At 47.4% G+C, this 18,418-nt stretch overlaps 9 protein-coding genes across 9 annotated transcripts; 7 read left to right on the top strand and 2 right to left on the bottom strand.

The window, feature by feature from the left end:
- Nucleotides 1-220: 220 nt before the first annotated feature.
- On the top strand, nucleotides 221-1,890 carry N7537_003563 (uncharacterized protein; the record flags this gene model as incomplete). Its single annotated transcript, XM_056894621.1, has 3 exons — nucleotides 221-253; nucleotides 312-602; nucleotides 661-1,890. 3 exons carry the CDS (start codon nucleotides 221-223, stop codon nucleotides 1,888-1,890), a joined length of 1,554 nt encoding a protein of 517 aa, XP_056754369.1.
- Nucleotides 1,891-2,123: 233 nt separating this feature from the next.
- N7537_003564 (RlmE family RNA methyltransferase) lies at nucleotides 2,124-3,311 on the top strand (the record flags this gene model as incomplete). The annotated part of the gene is made up of 6 exons (XM_056894622.1): nucleotides 2,124-2,297; nucleotides 2,364-2,414; nucleotides 2,469-2,495; nucleotides 2,579-2,995; nucleotides 3,051-3,212; nucleotides 3,267-3,311. 6 exons carry the CDS (start codon nucleotides 2,124-2,126, stop codon nucleotides 3,309-3,311), a joined length of 876 nt encoding a protein of 291 aa, XP_056754370.1.
- A 71-nt stretch (nucleotides 3,312-3,382) lies between these two features.
- Nucleotides 3,383-5,859, bottom strand: N7537_003565 (putative autophagy ubiquitin-activating enzyme ApgG; the record flags this gene model as incomplete). The annotated part of the gene is made up of 7 exons (XM_056894623.1): nucleotides 3,383-3,463; nucleotides 3,514-3,876; nucleotides 3,930-4,394; nucleotides 4,453-4,597; nucleotides 4,664-5,445; nucleotides 5,511-5,619; nucleotides 5,669-5,859. The coding sequence occupies 7 exons, from the start codon at nucleotides 5,857-5,859 to the stop codon at nucleotides 3,383-3,385; spliced, it is 2,136 nt and encodes a 711-aa protein (XP_056754371.1).
- A 623-nt stretch (nucleotides 5,860-6,482) lies between these two features.
- On the top strand, nucleotides 6,483-7,931 carry N7537_003566 (deoxycytidine monophosphate deaminase; the record flags this gene model as incomplete). The annotated part of the gene is made up of 7 exons (XM_056894624.1): nucleotides 6,483-6,504; nucleotides 6,578-6,920; nucleotides 6,984-7,345; nucleotides 7,418-7,550; nucleotides 7,611-7,698; nucleotides 7,756-7,806; nucleotides 7,869-7,931. 7 exons carry the CDS (start codon nucleotides 6,483-6,485, stop codon nucleotides 7,929-7,931), a joined length of 1,062 nt encoding a protein of 353 aa, XP_056754372.1.
- Nucleotides 7,932-8,454: 523 nt separating this feature from the next.
- Nucleotides 8,455-10,247, top strand: N7537_003567 (imidazoleglycerol-phosphate synthase; the record flags this gene model as incomplete). The annotated part of the gene is made up of 3 exons (XM_056894625.1): nucleotides 8,455-8,577; nucleotides 8,652-10,094; nucleotides 10,158-10,247. The coding sequence occupies 3 exons, from the start codon at nucleotides 8,455-8,457 to the stop codon at nucleotides 10,245-10,247; spliced, it is 1,656 nt and encodes a 551-aa protein (XP_056754373.1).
- A 1,191-nt stretch (nucleotides 10,248-11,438) lies between these two features.
- Nucleotides 11,439-13,477, top strand: N7537_003568 (cleavage polyadenylation factor subunit MPE1; the record flags this gene model as incomplete). The annotated part of the gene is made up of 4 exons (XM_056894626.1): nucleotides 11,439-11,610; nucleotides 11,676-11,973; nucleotides 12,030-12,130; nucleotides 12,186-13,477. The coding sequence occupies 4 exons, from the start codon at nucleotides 11,439-11,441 to the stop codon at nucleotides 13,475-13,477; spliced, it is 1,863 nt and encodes a 620-aa protein (XP_056754374.1).
- An 834-nt stretch (nucleotides 13,478-14,311) lies between these two features.
- N7537_003569 (ornithine decarboxylase antizyme) lies at nucleotides 14,312-15,228 on the top strand (the record flags this gene model as incomplete). The annotated part of the gene is made up of 3 exons (XM_056894627.1): nucleotides 14,312-14,437; nucleotides 14,488-14,903; nucleotides 15,012-15,228. The coding sequence occupies 3 exons, from the start codon at nucleotides 14,312-14,314 to the stop codon at nucleotides 15,226-15,228; spliced, it is 759 nt and encodes a 252-aa protein (XP_056754375.1).
- A 402-nt stretch (nucleotides 15,229-15,630) lies between these two features.
- N7537_003570 (yippee/mis18 family protein) lies at nucleotides 15,631-16,329 on the top strand (the record flags this gene model as incomplete). Its single annotated transcript, XM_056894628.1, has 1 exon — nucleotides 15,631-16,329. One exon carries the CDS (start codon nucleotides 15,631-15,633, stop codon nucleotides 16,327-16,329), a length of 699 nt encoding a protein of 232 aa, XP_056754376.1.
- Nucleotides 16,330-16,656: 327 nt separating this feature from the next.
- Nucleotides 16,657-18,075, bottom strand: N7537_003571 (SHNi-TPR domain-containing protein; the record flags this gene model as incomplete). Its single annotated transcript, XM_056894629.1, has 2 exons — nucleotides 16,657-16,938; nucleotides 17,008-18,075. 2 exons carry the CDS (start codon nucleotides 18,073-18,075, stop codon nucleotides 16,657-16,659), a joined length of 1,350 nt encoding a protein of 449 aa, XP_056754377.1.
- Between the last annotated feature and the right edge of the window lie 343 nt (nucleotides 18,076-18,418).

Below are 18,418 nucleotides of genomic sequence, written 5' to 3' on the forward strand. Positions count from 1 at the left end.
TCGGCTTACTTAATATACTCGGGGCGATGCCAAAACACCCATGGACCAGCGCGTCGTCCTTTGTGACGATTTATATCATATACTTTGGACATTAGATACAACACGACATATCTTACCTAGGTATTTCTTTTGCTCTGGAAAGGCATACTTTAATTTATAGGCCATTCCCTTCTATTTTCTTATATCGAAGGGCTGCTGTTTTATTGTGGACACTGTCGTCATGGCAATGGCCAAAGAAGCATCCGCCTTAGATGTATGTGGCTTCCCTGGATTGATGGGCATTTGCTCAAGCTTCTAACTTGATCATGCAGTTTGAAATGTCCATGAGGACTATGCGTTTAGAGAAGGAGTATGAGAAGACTATTTCGGATTCCGCTCGTCTTCTGGATGGCGAGAGGGATCGCGTACGACGCATCGAGCTCTTGCTCTCAAAATTCGAGAATGAAGCTCTCCGATCCCAGTTGGAGGAAGCAAATGGGCATCTTTTGGGACTCACAAGTGCTGATTCAGAGGCATGTGCTCAACTTCAGGAGGCTTGCCAGGAAATTGATCATTTGGAGCTTCAAGCACAGGCATCCTCGAGTGAGATTAACCGACTCAAAGTAAGTTTTAACTTGATGTAGGGGCTGGATGCATAATCCGTCATGTTGACAGCAACAGGAAGAACTTTCGGCCCAGAAAAATAGTTCGACCAGTTACAATACTGTCCTTGCAGAGAAACTTCATCTCTCCAGAGACTTTTCGACTCTGCAGTCAGAGCTAGAGCGGTTCAAAGCGCAAAATGCATCGTATCAAGCTATCGTTTCCGAGAAACATGACATGGAACGGCAAATAAACACTCTGGAGCTTCAACTGGACAATGAAAAACATGCCCACGAACGTACCCAGGCCAAGGGATCACAGCAATTAACAGAGATCAGCCAGCTCTCTGCCCGAGTTGAAGAGTTGCGGAATGAGCTAGCGGGAGAAGTACGAGCCAAACAGCAGCAGGAACGAGACAACCACCATCAGAACTCGACATGGGCCAATCAGCGGGCGACGTTTGAAGGAAAGATCGATTCGCTCAAACAACAATTGCGGTCAACAAAGGACAAGCTCCAAGAAACCCAGATTGAAATCCAACAGCGACGCAGCCTCAAATCACACGCAGGAAATGACTCTGAATCCAGTTCTCGAACAGTCCCGCTTCAGCGCCCTGGTCCGAGTGGGCATGCCGGCGTGACGATTGCAACCCCTGGGGCTGTTCGTGTGCAAGAGAAACTGAAGAGGGATTCGGCCATGCCTGGTGATAAGTCGGCGTTTTCCATCACCCCCTTCCTGAACCGCACAGGGGCACCTTCGGATTCGCCAATGAGCTCAGTCGGAGACGAAGACGATATTCTTGGAGATAACGACACTCCTCGTGGACCACTTGGCAAGCAGAGCACTTTTGGGGAATCAAAGCGTATGGGTTCGACCCTCCGGCGCCAACTATCTCCAACAGAAGACCGCATTCCAATCACCAAATTCTCTAAATCAAGGGCACGCGATGGCGCTATTCCTGTCTCAGCGCCGAACAACGAGGTCAAGAAACCAACCCATCGCGTAGATCGCAGGGTGCCAGCCACTGAGACCGATGAATTACACGAGCAGTGTGAGCATGAACAGGCCAAGCCAAAAAAACGCAAACTTGGTGGCCAGCGGGATCGGAGTTTGTTTGAGGAGGAGGGTGAAGAAGAAGAGCTTCAACTCAATAAGAAATTTGCGCGAAAACTTGCAATGGGAAATGGTCGGGCTTCAACGCTGGGGAGTAGAACACAGCCTGGTACCACTAGTCTACCACGGGCGCTTGGTCTTGGGGCAGCGCCCATGGGATTTTCTCCCTTGAAGAAAGATCGCAAACGGTTTTAATGGATATATCAGAAGAAATACTCATTTCTATTGGTACAGACTCTACATAGTGTATATTATAACTAAGTTGTATGTACATGTGTATGATGTAGGCAGAATATCCGTCCAAGTTAAATAGTTAAGAGCTGTCCGACTCGGAAGTTCGGCGGTCCAATCTGTTTTGCCGGCAGAACTAGAAAGCTTCTTGCTCTCAGGACTCCTATTATTTCCCCTGACATTATTCAATTCGCATTATGTTTGTTTTACGTTCAATTCGATTTTCGCAGAATGCCTGTCACCCGCAGGCAATTGGTCAAGCAAGACATGCATCATCCAAGCGCTGGCAAGCCCGGCAGCAAAAGGACCAGTTCACCAGAGAGGCAGCTGTCCAAGGGCTGAAAAGCCGTGCTGCTTTCAAATTGCTACAGGTAATCCAGCACTGGCATTACTCTATTTTACCTGGGTTGATCTGACATACTGGCATCTGTCGTTAGATTGATGAAAAATATCGAATCTTCAAGGCTGGGCAGACAGTTGTTGACTTAGTATGCTAGTCGTTCAACCTGAACTCGAATTGTTGTTTAATTCGTTTCATTTAGGGTTATGCTCCAGGGTCGTGGTCGCAGGTGTGTCGACCATTCCTCTTTTGCCTTTGACTTATCCACTCCCGTTTTTCTGTCAAATGGGCCGTGATTAACTGCCAGAGAAGGTTGCTGCAAGCCGTACCCAACCGCATGGTCGAGTCCTCGGCGTCGATATCATCCCAGCTCAACCACCGAAAGGAGTGTCTACAATCCAAGGCAATTTCCTCGCACCCGAAATCCAAACATACATCCGAGACTTTCTCCGCAGTCCAGACAGAGGCAGGCCGCGCCAACCCGGCTTTCTGGACAATTCCAGTGCCAGTCTATTGGAGCCAAATTCGGATACTGAACGCACTATCGAGGCCGAGAAGACGGATACGAGGGGCGATAAAATACTTGAAAGAACGGTAGATGTAGTTCTCAGCGATATGTCTGCTCCCTGGCACCAGACCTCCGGTTTCTGGAAACGAAGTCTAAGTGCTCCTTATAATAGGATGATGAACACCAGCGGTGTCAGTTTCAGAGATCATGCTGGAAGCATGGTATAAATTCTCGTTACTCAGTTGATAGGTGTGAACCCCTTCTGACTTTACGCAGGACCTCTGCCATGCGGCTTTGCGCTTCAGTTCGGATGTTTTAAAAGCAGGCGGTCATTTCGTCTGCAAATTCTACCAAGGCGCCGAAGATAAAGAACTGGAGCACCAGCTGAAGGAATTATTCAAAAAGGTTCATCGTCTAAAACCCGAATCATCTCGCAGTGTATGATTTGCCTTGCCCAATTTATACACATCCACCGACTAAAGCAATTGGCAGGAATCCAAGGAGGCCTTTTTCATTGGCCTAGAGCGAAAATCGTGAGACTAAAGCTGTCTCGGACTTACATGTCGGCAGATTACAGCGTAGCCGAAGAGCCGAATCACGCTGTCTGCCTAAAGGATCTCGATCTCCTCATTGTCAGATGCCTCATCCCAGTCAATATCGGCGAGTGCTGCTTCCGCCTTCTCGTGAACCTTTATATGTGTCAGTTTAGGATTGGGTCGTTTTACAGGCACTGACTGACCTCTTTTAGTCCACTCAATTCTTCGACATAACCATGTTCATTCAAAGCTCTTCGGACGAAGTCCCAACCCAGCTCGCGGTATGCACTGACAACTTTGTCCGAGCATGCACTGCAGCTTGGATAACTTTTGCCGGTGACAGACAGGTTCTCGAAATTGGAGAGAAATCCTCGGATTTGGTGGGGCACGATGCCTAAGGGATGATCATCATGCTCAGTGTTGCGGGTCAAGGGGGCCGGTGCGGTAGCGCCTTGGGGGTGCTGAAGGAGTGACACAAAAAGCTCCACCAAAAGTGCAGAGGCTATAGGAGCCACTCCAGGGCGGGTCACTGTACACTGCTGGTCGAGAGTTTGATCTTTAATAGACTATTCTGCAGTCAGCTCTGTATAAAGCGGGTCCCTCCTTTGGATAGTGTTACATTAGCTGGTGCCACCACATCGTTGCAGAAATAGCACCCAAGCTCAGCTGGATTTTCATCTTTCATGATACCATGGCGCATCACCACGAAGGAATCAAACCCTAGGGCTGCATTCATCACGATTTTCCCTGCTGCCTTCCCCATCACGGTGGGCAGCCATCGTGACTCTCGGGTGTCCATAAGGAGGAAGATAGCATCGTGTTCATCAATGAGTGTTTTGAGACGATCAAAATCGGCCCTTGTCACCTCTTCGTCCACCATAGGATGGCCTGCCATGGGCACCGAGAGCGCATGACCTGTAGTCTCTACTCCTGGGTAGATTTGGGTTAAGGCTTCGGATGCCCGATGTGCCTTTCGGACGCCACCGTTCAAGCAGTCTTCAAAATTGAATAGTGGCTGCCGAACAGGGTTAGAAAATGAAACGGTCCCGTTGTCGACGAAAGTGATCTTCTTCACGCCCCACCCCTGCATAGTTGATAATTAGAACTTGTGTTTCCGAGCGCGGAAGTTGACATCTACATACCAGCAAATTCCGGGAGACGTAGCTACCTAATGTACCGGCCCCTAGCAAGAGACATTTCGTGTGTTTGATTTTCTCAAGATCGAGCGTCGGGCTGATCCGCCATTTGATAAGCTTGAGGTTGAGATCGACCGACTGATCTGCTAATCTTTAGGGGAAAATTAGCTCCATTGATCAAGTTTTCGGGCTGGGTATCTCCAAATTAACGCCATACCTCTTGGGATCCATGTAATCTGTAAGATTGACAATTCTCCCGGCTAATTTCCCAGTCGAGTTACGTTCCCAGCCGGTCACTTTTGGCAGCGGTAACAACTTTGGGGTTTGCAGTGATTTCGGAGTATGGGCCTCTTGTTTTGAACTTGACCCTAAGTGAATTACTGTACTGCGCCCCTGATCACGCTTCGCGTGCACGTCGCGATAGCGTATCAACTGCACCCGTTCGATGCCCCATCGCTGCTTGACCAGAACGAGCAGGTTTCGTAACATCCACCCTGGGGCCTGTTCATAATTTGATGGGTCTGAGAAACAGAAATAGCGGTCTTCAGCAGCGACATTCTTGAAAAACCCATTTTCATATTCGGAGAGTGACGCTATCTGCCAGTTGCTATTTGATGTACCATCTTGTTGGGTACTCTTAGTCGAGGAATCGCCTGAGGATACGTTATCGGAACGTTGTCTGGCTTTTCGAGCCAAAAAGAACCCTCGTTGTCGATGATCCACAATATATGACCATGTTTGCACTGCTTCCACCAAGGCAGTGCTCTCATGTGGAGATAAGTGTTTTCCCTTCAGATTATCAATATCATGATCCTGGTGTGGCTGGAGTACTTGATCTGGTGGTTGCACGGGGCCCCATTGAGGATCTGAGTGGATTGCTGGGAAAGCAAACCAGTAGTGAAACTTGTATTTTTTGAGGTCTGCAAAAGATACAATCACAAAACTGCATAGTAAGGAGGGGCATGAAAGTATTGTGCCATCGTGAATGGCATCCCATATCTTTAAAGTTTTCATTAGCAATCTATCTTTTTCTCTCCAAGGCAACTGACTATGGTTATTCCTACCATTTGTCCAGCTTGATGGAGCAGTTGGGATCTATCCATGTTTCGATATTCCTCGACGGTATTGACATTTTTGATCATGCCCTCTGCTCTGTAGTAGCCAGCTGGGACCCTAGGTCGCTGTTAGAAGAGAAGTTTAGAACAATTTCGTTTTATCTTACTCGCTGCTAGTGAGGGCATTCCCATGTATTTGGATTCGACATGACGCAGCCTCGGGATCAGAAGGACGGATCTCGTATAGTCCCAGAACGGGCCGGGCAGCGTCATCTAGTTTGTCATGATTGATCTTATGGGAAGCCAGTGAAGTATAGAAAGGTAATTCGATGTCGGAAGCAAACGGTGTGTACTGCATTTCGGAGGAACAGAGAGAAAGAGAAGAGAGTATCAAATCCCCGAATGATACAGGCTTGGAAGGTTGGATGTAATAGTTAGGGTGGGGGTGTAAAAGGAGGTGAAAGGGTCTGATGTCACGAGAGAGAGAGGGGGGGGAGCTTATCGATAATCCCAAGGTTACCTGTGTGCTTTATAAGGTCAACAATAGTGGATTTTAAAAAAATCTACATATATTTAAGAATTTAAGGACATAAGACCTATTCGCCAGTATATATATCTACACTCTCTACTCTATGTACATATTAAATCGGTCAGGTTACAATCACTGCCTCGTGAGATTAACAGCTGACTTATGCTGAACACGCGATCTACATAAACATATGTGTCTCTGGTGTATTTATTATTTATATACACTACTTAGAATACATACTTATACAATACCTACATAGGTACTATCTCCTCGGCCTAACTTTTGGAATTCCATCCTTAGAACATTCCCTATTAGGCCGATAAGATCAGGCTGATAAGATCGCGTCGCGACTTTCACTTCGCTCTGCCCCACCCGGGGCACTCTGCTTCTGTTCTTTTCCTCTTTTCTCCTCTTTTCCTCTTTTCCACAGTACAAGTATTCAACAATTGAAAATGCTCATCGGATTATGTGGAGGTCAGCAGATAACTGTCGCAAATCAATCCTTCACCCCCACACCGGATGAACTAACGAGGATATACATCAAAAGGCATTTGCGCTGGCAAACATGCGATTGCCGAGTACCTGATTCAGCAAGGGTTTCAGCTTCTTGAACTCGCTAGCAAATCCCAATCTCATATCCCTGAGTTGGGGGATGACCTGCGACTGCAGGCGTCGGAAATTAGAAAGAAAGAGGACCCCAAGTCGCCAGAACTTACCTTTCAAGACCCCGACTCTCTACTCGACTTTGCGACAAAAAGATGGCAAGAACGCTGGGTTACCACAGACATTGCAGATGCCACTACCCTAGATCGATTCCTCCTGCGCCCCTTCTTCCTCCTTGTGAGCGTCGATGCGCCAGTTAGCCTTCGATGGAAACGATTTGCCGACAGGTTCGTGATGCTACGTCTGACTGAAGCCCGGGAGCTGACTGTTTTACTTTTATAAAAAAAAAGATGTTGGAGAAGACAACTGGATCCGCCTGAGCTCGAAAAGTTCGTAATGTGGAACGACCATAATCTTTACGATAAGGATATTGGCCGTGTTTACTTGACCGACAAAGCACAGTTGCGCCTATTCAACTCCTCTTCTTCTCTGGAAGAGCTACACTCAGCTTTGGAAACTCTCGACCTAGCAGACGAACAACGACTGAGGCCAAACTGGGACCAATATTTTATGCAACTGGCCTCTCTTGCCGCACAAAGAAGCAACTGCATGAAAAGAAGAGTGGGATGTGTGCTCGTTCGGGAGAGTCGTGTCATCAGCACGGGATACAATGGGACACCACGGCATCTCCAGAACTGCAACCAAGGTGGATGTACGATGCTGACCAGAACCGAATAATCCCAGTAGCCCTATTGTTCATCTAGCTCACTAGAAATCCTTATAGGTCCACGGTGCAATCGCGGGGATGGAGGAGGAGTCGGTCTCTCAACCTGTCTTTGCCTTCACGCTGAAGAAAACGCATTACTGGAAGCAGGCCGAGAGCGGATTCGAGAGGGGGCGATCCTCTACTGCGATACGTAAGTGTACTTCATTCTTCACTGAACTGTGCCAAAGATAAAATCTTACTGGATTTGTAGATGTCCCTGCCTGACATGTACTGTCAAGATAGCCCAAGTTGGAATTTCGGAGGTCGTTTACTCTCAAGGGTACAACATGGATAGCGATGTAAGTCAATGCTTGTCTGTTTCCAAGGGTTCCAATTAATTCAATTTGAATCTACAGAGTGCAGCTATCCTACAAGAAGCAGGCGTACGGCTACGACAATTCCACCCGGTAGCTAATCTTCCCTCTACACCCCTCACCTCTTTTATACACAACTAACTATAAGCTTACAGCCTACAAATGGACTCATCTATCTTCAAGCATCCGAGGTACCAGTTACAACCGAAAACCAATAACCTACAATATGACAGTGAAGGCGCAGGGCAACCCAACCTTAGTGTGAAGAGAAACACCTGCATCAGTAACTAAACATTTGCACCACCCTAGGGCCATGTCAAAGTTGTTGTACGAAGTAACTTGCCCAGATGACATTGTAATTAAAGAGGAGGTTATTGACGGAAACTAAATGTCCTAGGGCTGTTATTATGAAAACAACTCCAGAGCTACTCCTTAGACAGTATGCACATGCTAGTTATGTATGACTCACGGGTACTTATAAACCACAAAAAGAACCTAGATTACATAGTAACTTTACGTTTTAAAGGGGTACCCCAATGTACCTCTTTTCTCCGCATTTTGTCTGGCAGAAAAAAAACAGGTATGACTCAGCGTGCGAATTTTGGCGGGGTCCTCAAGCACCCCTCGACGGTCTTTATAGCTGGATGCTTTACTGTGTTGGTAGCTCAACCTCGATAGTCCAATACCCTGTCCGCTGTCAGCTGCGATCACCGTTGTGATTTTGGCCCAAGGCCCTACGCCATGCCTACCGTCCACTTGCTGGACTACGTTGCGGGAAACATCCGTTCCTTGGTCAATGCGATTAACCAAGTCGGATATGATGTCGAATGGGTTAAATCCCCGGAGGATGTGAAGAATGCTGATGTTAGTCAAAGGCTCCGGACAAATTCCACCATGATTGGCTCACGATCGTGCCATCGCTAACCATGGGATTTTAGAAACTGATACTCCCTGGTGTTGGCCATTTTGGCCATTGTCTCTCCCAACTGGAGAAAGGAGGATTCTTGGAGCCTATCCGACAGCACATCGAAGCAGGGAAGCCTTTTATGGGGATCTGTGTTGGTCTGCAAGCCCTTTTCCAGGGCTCAGAGGAGGACAATGACGTTCCAGGGCTTGGTGTGATTCCTATGCGCATCCAAAAATTCGACGATACCTCGAAGAGTGTACCGCACATTGGATGGAATTCCGCAATCAACACTGGATCTGATGGCACAAAATATGAAAGCTTTTATGGGCTGAGGCCGACCAGCAAGTATTATTACGTCCACTCCTTTGCCGCCCCCTACAACCCGGGTGTATTGGAAAGTGACGGCTGGTCTGTGGCTACAGCCACATATGGCGAGGAAGAGTTCATCGGTGCTATCAGTCGGGGTAACATTTTTGGCGCCCAATTTCACCCGGAGAAGAGTGGCGTGGCTGGGCTACGGGCCATACGCGCATTCTTGAATGGCGATCAATTCCAGTCGCTCTCAAAGGACCTGGTCACTGGCAAAGAAAATGGTCTCACTCGTCGCGTTATTGCTTGCCTTGATGTTCGGACAAACGACTCTGGTGACTTGGTTGTCACCAAGGGTGACCAATATGATGTCCGAGAGAAGAGTGGGGCAGACGCCGGCGGCAGCGTTCGCAACCTTGGTAAGCCTGTTGACATGGCTAAGAAATATTACGAGCAAGGGGCAGATGAAGTGACCTTTTTGAACATCACCTCTTTCCGAAACTGTCCCATTGCTGATACGCCCATGCTTGAAATTCTGCGACGAACATCGGAGACGGTCTTTGTGCCTTTGACCATTGGTGGAGGAATCAAAGACACCGTCGACACCGATGGCACCCGGGTCCCTGCTCTGGATGTGGCAACGATGTATTTCAAGTCTGGAGCCGATAAAGTCAGTGTTGGCTCCGATTCTGTCTTTGCCGCTGAAGACTACTACAACGCCGGTGAGAAGTTGAGTGGCCAAACAGCAATCGAGACGATATCCAAGGCCTATGGAAAACAGGCTGTTGTGGTGAGCGTCGACCCCAAGCGGGTATATGTGAATAAGCCAGAAGACACCCACCACCACACAATTAAGACCCAGTTCCCCAACTCAAATGGGCAAAGCTTCTGCTGGTATCAGTGCACCGTCAAAGGTGGCAGAGAAACTCGCGATATCGATGTGCGGCAACTTGTGCAGGCTGTTGAGGCCATGGGAGCTGGTGAAATTCTTCTGAATTGCATTGATAAAGATGGAAGCAACATTGGATTTGATCTGGAATTGATCAGAGATGTCAAAGCTTCGATCAAGATTCCCGTCATTGCTTCAAGTGGGGCTGGAGTACCTGCGCACTTTGCAGAGGTCTTCAACAAAACCACCACTGATGCAGCATTGGGAGCAGGAATGGTAAGTATATATTCTTCCAAGTATCCTTTTTTTTTCGCAACAGACTTTCTAATCCTTTCCCAGTTCCACCGCGGTGAATATACCGTGACTCAAGTGAAGGACCACCTGCAAACCGAGGGATTCCTTGTCCGCCAATTTGAGGCTGAGATCTAATGACTCGGCTGCGTCGAAGTTGTGATATTCTTACATGGGTATCTTTTGCAGCTTTCATGTTTTTATACGAGAATAGATGATAGAGATCATGAGGACGGAGCCATCAACCAAGATCACTATGTATGCAGTTCAAATGAAGTTCACACAAAAACAGTTTAATCTACAAATATGTTTGAGATAATGGATTCCATGCCCTTGATACTTGAAGGGCCGCGGTGCCACAGGGTATAGTAGGCAGTGCTAGAATGATTATGAAATAGTTAAGATACACTTCCACTTCACTTTAACTTGATACAATATGTACATATATTACCTAGTTTTTTGGGGGGGAGGTCACGTGGTAGTTAACCTAAACCATTACTGACCCAAAGCGGTCTAGAAGGCGGTGGAAGCAGGACCCAAATCATCTGACTTTTCCTCACTTGCCACTTCACCTTCTCCTTCTCCCCCAGTCAATAACCTACGGTGCGACGAAAAAAAAAGTTCTCACCCTCACCATCCCCACGCGTCCATTATTTTCCCCCCTAACTTCCCTCTTGCTAAATTTCGGTCTTCTGTTTTATCCTTTGATGATACTCCGTCTCGTGATCAACCAAGCCACATTACCTAACAACTGTGACACGGTCTTGTTTGACAGTGGATTTGCTCATTTCTAACAGGGTCTCTCTATAACTGGATTTGGTGTCTGCAAGGATCTCCAGATAGGTCCAATCACACAGGTCAGGGTGCTAGGGTGGCTCTGCGAATCACTTGAAGGACGGGGCAGACCATCAAATCTCTCTTGAATACACCTTTTTTATTCAGCGCCAGTGTTCCTTCGATCATCGTATTCATCAATTCTTTGATCTCCCATTTGTATGCAGTGACCTGAACACTCACCATTCAGCATTCAAAAAGATTCATTCACACATTCCATTGTCTCAGTGGTCTATTGATCCCTGCTTTCTTTTCTAAAAAAAAACCATATCTCGTGCTTTCTCTGTCATTTGAACAGATAAAATCTGTTTCCCGACCTTTTTTTGTTGTTGTTGTGAATGGTGATACACCAGTTTCACTTCATCTCACGAGTTTTTCTTTCCTCTCTATTATCCCTTATTGCTCACTGTACACGGCGGCGCTGCCTCTAAATCTGGGTCTTAATACACCCGCGGCCATCTTTGTTGCGTCACCTCCCGTCCCAAATTGAATACAATGTCATCGTCCGTTCATTTCAAATTCAAGTCCCAGAAAGAACCCTCAAGGGTCACCTTCGATGGCACTGGTATTTCGGTCTTTGAGCTCAAAAGAGAGATTATCAGCCAAAGTAGATTGGGCGATGGGAGTGATTTTGAGCTGTCGATCTACAACGAGGACACCAGAGAGGGTATGTTACTCTGTTCCAATATACTCCATTTGCTCATTAACAGGAATTCTTCTGACATCCAACAGAATACGACGATGACACCACCATAATCCCTCGGTCGACTTCCGTGATCGCCCGCCGATTGCCCGCCGCGCGCCCTGGGAAGGGCGGTGCTGCTCGTTATGTTTCAGGCAAGATGCCAGTCAATGCTCGCAGTGCCCCTCGCAACGAACCCTCGATGAGCCGAGTAGCACCCGGAACGGGACAATCCGTGAACAACAACGTCCTCGAACTCAATAATGCACAAACAGAAGAAGAGAAGATCAACGCTCTGTTCAACCTGCAGGCTAGCCAATGGCAGGAGCAACAACAAGAAATGGCAAAGTAAGAGCACTCTTAATTGGATTCTCGATCATATTGGAGATATTGATTTCATTTAGCGCAACACCCGTACCGTTTGGTCGTGGTAGAGGGAAACCCGTCAATATACCCGACCACCCTCCGCCTCCAGGGTATCTTTGCTATCGTTGCCGGGAAAAAGGTATGCGTCTCTAGCTCAATCACCACACCCACAGACCGCTAACCTTCGTACGCAGGTCACTGGATCCAAGCATGCCCTACGAATAACGACCCCAAGTTTGACGGCAAATATCGAGTCAAGCGATCAACTGGCATACCACGCTCACTTCAAACCAAAGTCGACAAACCAGAATCCCTGGCCCCCGATGGCTCTACTGAAGATTCAAGGAATACCGGGGTCATGGTGAATGCTGATGGTGATTTTGTCATTGCAAAGCCAGACAAAGCAGCCTGGGAACTGTACCAAGAGAAGGCGAAGGCATCGGCGGCGGCAGCAGCCGAAGCAGCAGCAGCCGAGGAGAGCAAAGAATTGCAAGCTCGAGGTCTGGAGTGCCCAATTGACAAGAGGATGTTTTTAGAGCCAACAAAGACACCATGTTGCCAGAGGACATATTGCAATGATTGTATTTCAAATGCCTTGATCGAAAGTGACTTTGTTTGCCCGGGATGTGCTACCGAGGGGGTCTTACTTGATAACCTCACTCCCGATGATGAATCTGCATCAAAAATTAAGGAATATGAAGCCGACAAGGCTGAAGCCAAGAAAGAGAAGGAAAAGATCCCCGCAGGCACGGATGGTACTCCTGTCCCCGAAATCTCCGAAACCGAGCCCAAGGAATCTCCCACCAACAAAGAGCAGAGCCCAGCCAATCAGATTCAAGAGACGGCGCCCACACAATCCAAGAAAAGACCTGCTGAGGACGAGCCTACCAGCCGGAATGAAAATGCAAACTCCGAGCTGGGTAATGTGCCAAAGAAACAGAAGGCAGATGACGGTCATTCCGACGTTCCGACCCAGGCTAATAGCGTTCAAGACGGTGTGCCTGGTGTTACCCCAGCAAATTTTAATAATCAGGATATGCCCTTCAACGGCTTTGGACCAATGCAAGGCATGCCTATGATGCCTTTCTCGGCTCCTGGATTCGGCAACGAAGCCATGGGGTTTATGAATCCCATGGCGATGGCGTCTGCCAATGGATTTCCCAGTGGCATGGGCCCAGGATGGAATCCCATGAACATGCCTTTCAATCCCCTTCAAGCTGGAATGTTCGATCAAAGCAATGGTGCCATGCCCAACGGATTTCCCAATATGTTCAATGGTGACCCTTCAATGATGTTCCCCATGCCCCAGAATGGCTTCCAGGGACCAAACTCTGGAATGAACAACTTCTCAAATCAGCAGCGAACGACTTTCAGCACACCATACTCCCGGGAAGAAGATTCACCATATTTCCGTCAACCTGTGAATCCGCAACGTCATCAGGCTAGAAACCGACGAGTTCGGCCTAGCGATTACAGGGAGCTCTGAATAGCTAAGTGCTGACCATGGCTTATATGGATTTGCATTATGGTTTTCCTAGTACACTGTGAATATGCATATTATCTAGAGCGGCTTTTTCCCCTCCTTTCTTTATGTTTCTTTCTCATTCTCTCATGTCATCCTGAGAGCTTTCTTTTTTTTTTTTTTACCTTCTTCGGAATGTGTACTACTACTACCATAGCCGCAATAAGAATAATCCAACCTTTAATCATTTTCTCTCTTAAGCACTCCCTAGGGCTTGACAGGGCTTAGGCATTAATATATGCCTTTCAAGGTGTATACGAACGTGGTAAAAAATAAGTATAACCTTTGATCTCACACCGTTTTCTCCGTTGGGCATTAATACTCCGATCATTTTATAACTTGGCTTTGATCACACACTTTTTATAGAATTGAATGGCTAGAAATCATGTATACGATACGAAAAAGTCAGAATAATAATAACTAATATGAGAAAAGGTGAGGGAATAGAATCAAAACTATAATTCTATGAGGGAGAGAGGGGGTCAGGTGACTGGGGAAAAGCGCCCGACTCACACCGTCTCTAATTCCACCGTCCACATCCGTCCACACCGTCCAACTTCCCTCACTTCCCTCACTTCCCTCTGTTCAACATCAAGACCATTCGGATTCTTCCTCATCAAACCAAAAAACAAACAACCGTCTTCATCGTGTCTTCTCCACTTACTTCAAATATCAAATTTCGATCTAGTTCGATATCTTGACCTACAACCATTCATCAAATCCCTCTCAGAACAATTACCTGAAAGATCAACTATCATGGCGAAATATATGAATAACCACAGTAGTAATTCCAATCAAATGCAGCGGTTCCTCGACCAAGACTCCCAGAGCACCGTTCTCGCTACTTGCTACAGTGCTGAGTCGTTGACCTCCAAGGTCCGCGGCTTCCACTACTGCACTACCCTGGGCGCCGGTAAGTATCTCGTAACCCCAAATCGCATCCATGTTGCTCGAGATCTAATCTTCAAATTTAGGGGTACAGTGGTATCCCTGAGGTCCCTTCGGGGACTAAATCGTCTCTTCTAAGTCCTCCCCACGACATCCTCGATTCCCGCGCGGAACGAATCTGGCCTGGAAATAAGCCAGATTACAAGGGGGAGGCAACGCATAACATCCCGGAAGAGTGTGAGAGACTCTTCTGTGACAGACTGTCTGCGACATTCCTGGGTGAGAGGAATTCCGTGGGACAGGAGTCACTGGGGATGGATGCGTTCCAAAATATCCAGTCAAATCAAATCGGGAACCAGCATGATCGGATCCAGCAATGGATAGAAGTGTGGGATTACTCTAGTGATGCTATCTACCGCGGATTTGTGGCTGAACACAATAAGGAGCGGACATTGTTCGTTTTCTTCGAGGACCGTGCACTTGAACACGGCCTCAAGTCAGGGTATGTACACCCCTCGTGATCTCTGCGACAAGCCAAGGCTTTCCCCTCTTGTTTAGTGGCAGGCCTCCATGTGTTTTTGATTCATCCGCTGACCTTCGCCCTCCTCAGCTTGATCGCTCTGTTTGAACTTGCCGATATTGTCACCTTTGGGTGCTCGCAAATAGTTGCCTGTGTCAGTCGCTCCCAGCGCACAGATGAAATGGAGCTCGTGCGAAGCCTAGGATGGTGTGGATTCAACCTCACCACCTTGGCACCCTGGGTCTCACGCGGTGACCAAGGGTCATGCCTTAGTAATAAATGGCTTTTCTTGGTTGCTGAAGTCTAGCGATAACATCATAGATAACATCCATGATTCGTTTACATCGTTTTGGATTGGAGTTTATTTATCTTTTTTTTTTTTGTATCTTGATCATTTTGATGCTTGAGCTTGTTACACAAGGCAAATATCCTTTTACGCCGAGTATGGAATATCGATTATCGCTTCATTATTTTCATTTAATTTCCATGCGTATTGTGTTTTATATATATATATAAGTAATGTATGTCTACTCTAATGAGAATTGTCACTTTCCCCCGCTTTGGGGGGAAAAAAAAGCCGCACGGATAAGATAAGAGATAAGTCATATATGACCTCACCTAAATTCACCTCTTGACCTGGGCATCACTTCCAACCTTGGCCTTTTAAGGCCCTCTCAAAGTGAAGCCTCCGGGTTAAAAATCTTCCAGAATGTCGAGGGAGCGTGTCAAATCTCTCCAGTTCCCCAAATTTCTCCTTTCTGCTGTGTTTTCTACAAAACGCAGTGCGGGGCTTACTCCAACGGACCATAGACCCCAAAACACAAAGACCGAGAAGTATCTCGACGGCCATGTTTCCTATCTGCGCTGTGCAGGCTGTGCATCACATCTGTGCTGGACCTCCCAAATTATTAGCAAAGGGTTTACAGGTCGGCATGGCCGTGCCTATCTTGTGTCGGCGGATCCAGTAGCTACTGCTGTGTCGGTCAGCGCCTCGTCTTCGCCAACAGCCTCACTCCCCAATACGATATTGCAGCGCCCAGTCCCTCGTCAGCTTGTAACGGGAGCACATACAGTCAGCGATGTTAGCTGCACATTCTGTGACAGTGTCCTGGGATGGAAGTATGTTGCAGCGGAAGAAGAATCACAGCGGTACAAGGTTGGCAAGTTCATTCTGGAAACTAAGAAAATTGCCGCCTCTTCATGTTGGGAATCTCCGCCTGGTGTGGATCAGACTGTGCAAGCCGATCACCAACATGAAACCGAGTCTAGCACAGCAGATACCGAGTTTGACAGCCAGGACGAAGATGAGTGCGAGGACCTGTTCGCCGGAATATGGAGCCCTGGACTTGCTGCACGCCGAAGAAACCGTGATATTAAACGTCGTCCTGCGATGTGGGGAATCTCATAAGCTGTAGGAAATCCGGGGGATGAACCTAGTGGGATGAGGCCATTGCAGAATGTGACATGATACCCTTTTGAACAACCTTGATCTCTTTGTCTTTTTCCTACTATCTTCTTTTCTCTTCTTCTTTCATTGGATACGAATCCACTATGACATCAGCAAACAAGAGCTCGCGATCTATGATCTATTTTATTTTTGGAAAGTCCGACATTTTCGTACGGGATATGATCCATTGAATTCATTAACACCCTGGTAATTTAGACGGGTTCTAGGATTTATAAAAGAGAAAGAAAGAACATTCCGGTTCAACCAGAGGACACAAGACAATCTTGTTCACGAGGAAGCATCATCAACGCGAGACCGCTTGGAGCCATTATCCGCAGATTCCTCGGCAGGCCTTTTTGAGGCAGTTTCAGGTTGGTGGGATGCCTGCTTTGCAGGCTTACGTTTGACAAAGGCAGACAGATCTGTTGCTCCCTTGCTAGCTGCATCAAGCTGAGCTTTCTGGTCCGTCGCGGACTGACCGATAATTTGACCCAGAACTCCCTTTAGCATAGCCTCGTTGGCTTGGTCATTCTGCTCAATCGAGACAGGTGGTCGGCGCAGATCAACAAGCTGATTTAGTTCATTATTAACGAATTCGAACAATATGTAGAAAAGACAGACCACGGAGAAAACACTTACCCTTTGCTCCATCTCAGTGACAATCTCCTTGACATTGGCGATCTTTCGCTTTGTCGCAGTTGCCTTGTCCTCATCCCCATCTTTCTCGGCCTCAAGTTTCTTCTCCTCCTGGGCCATCCGGACCTTGCAGCTCGCAATGGCATGTTCCATTTGGGTGGCAGCCTCTTTCCTCATCTCTTCATCAATTTTGGGTTTATCGTTGCTATCCTCCTCGCCACCTTGTTGGACCGATGCGAATTCTAGGGCCAGGGAGAGCTTGTAATGACACTCAGCAACAGAGGGATCTTCTAGAGGATACAGCGAGTTTCTCAATTCGAGAACAGTTCGCAAATCAGTAACCGCTTCGCTGAATCTTTCTGCTTCCAGTGAAATTTCAGCTTGAAGATCGTGCGTGTCTGCGATTCTTTCTTTGATGTGCTTGATGTCGGAGGACACCACAGTCGATTTTCCTTTGCCCCCGTCATTTTCCTCTGCAGCACTCAGCTTCTTGAGGTACAGAATGCGGGCAAGATCCAAGACCTCAAAGGCATTGGCGAAATCGTCGTCTTCTTCATCATCCTCGGCTTGCCCAGCGGTTTCCTCATCCTCGTCCTCGGAGTCGACAAAGTTCTCATCTCCCGTAAACTGAAAGAATGGCTTGGATTCTGTGGGCTCTGGTTCTCTCTCTGCACGCTTGGCGGAAGACGACTTTTCCGTCATAGAATTGGCAATCGCGTCTTGAACAAGGGAATCACTGGTGGATTTCGATCCAGCGGAAGATGTATTTGTTGAAGATGCGGTGCCGGATTGCGGCTGCTGCTCGCCGGCTACCTTGGAGCCAAGGACATCACTTTTACTCACAGCCACATTGTACAATGACTTTCCGTAGGCATAGAGTAAATCGGCATTCTCGGGGGACAATTCGCCGTTGAGTTCGGCCTGAAGCTCGGTAGCTTGGGAGTATAACTCGGAGGCAGAATCATGATCTTTGGTCGCATCCTTTGCAGCAGCCCGTGCGATCAAGTCATCGAGTTGAGTTCGTTTCTCTTGCTCCGAGACGGGAGATTGAACGTCTTGTGGATCAGCCATGGTGAATGCGATTCTGGTGAAGAGTATTGAAAGAAGGAAACAAATTTGAGAAAGGAAAAGAATAGCCTTAATAATTAAAAATAAGACTAAAATAGGCGAGTCGAGTGAGGTGAAAAAAAAAGAGAGAGAGAGAGATTGGAAGAAGAAGCTTTAGCTCCGGCGCGCGTGTCACGCGTCTTCGATTTAATTGAATTCTGGATCTCTCTCTCTCTCTCTCTCTCTCTCTGTCGGTCTTCTCCCTCCTTCTCCCCTCTTATTATGCATTTTCTTTGAATCTTTACCAGAGCCTTTTCTAGTCTGAATTGATCTCTATCGCGTTTCTTGAAATCTTGAGACAATATGG

This window comes from Penicillium hordei (genome assembly GCF_028827395.1).
Source record: "Penicillium hordei strain IBT 12815 chromosome Unknown utg000002l_segment0_segment0, whole genome shotgun sequence".
NCBI classification, from domain to species: Eukaryota; Fungi; Ascomycota; class Eurotiomycetes; order Eurotiales; family Aspergillaceae; genus Penicillium; species Penicillium hordei.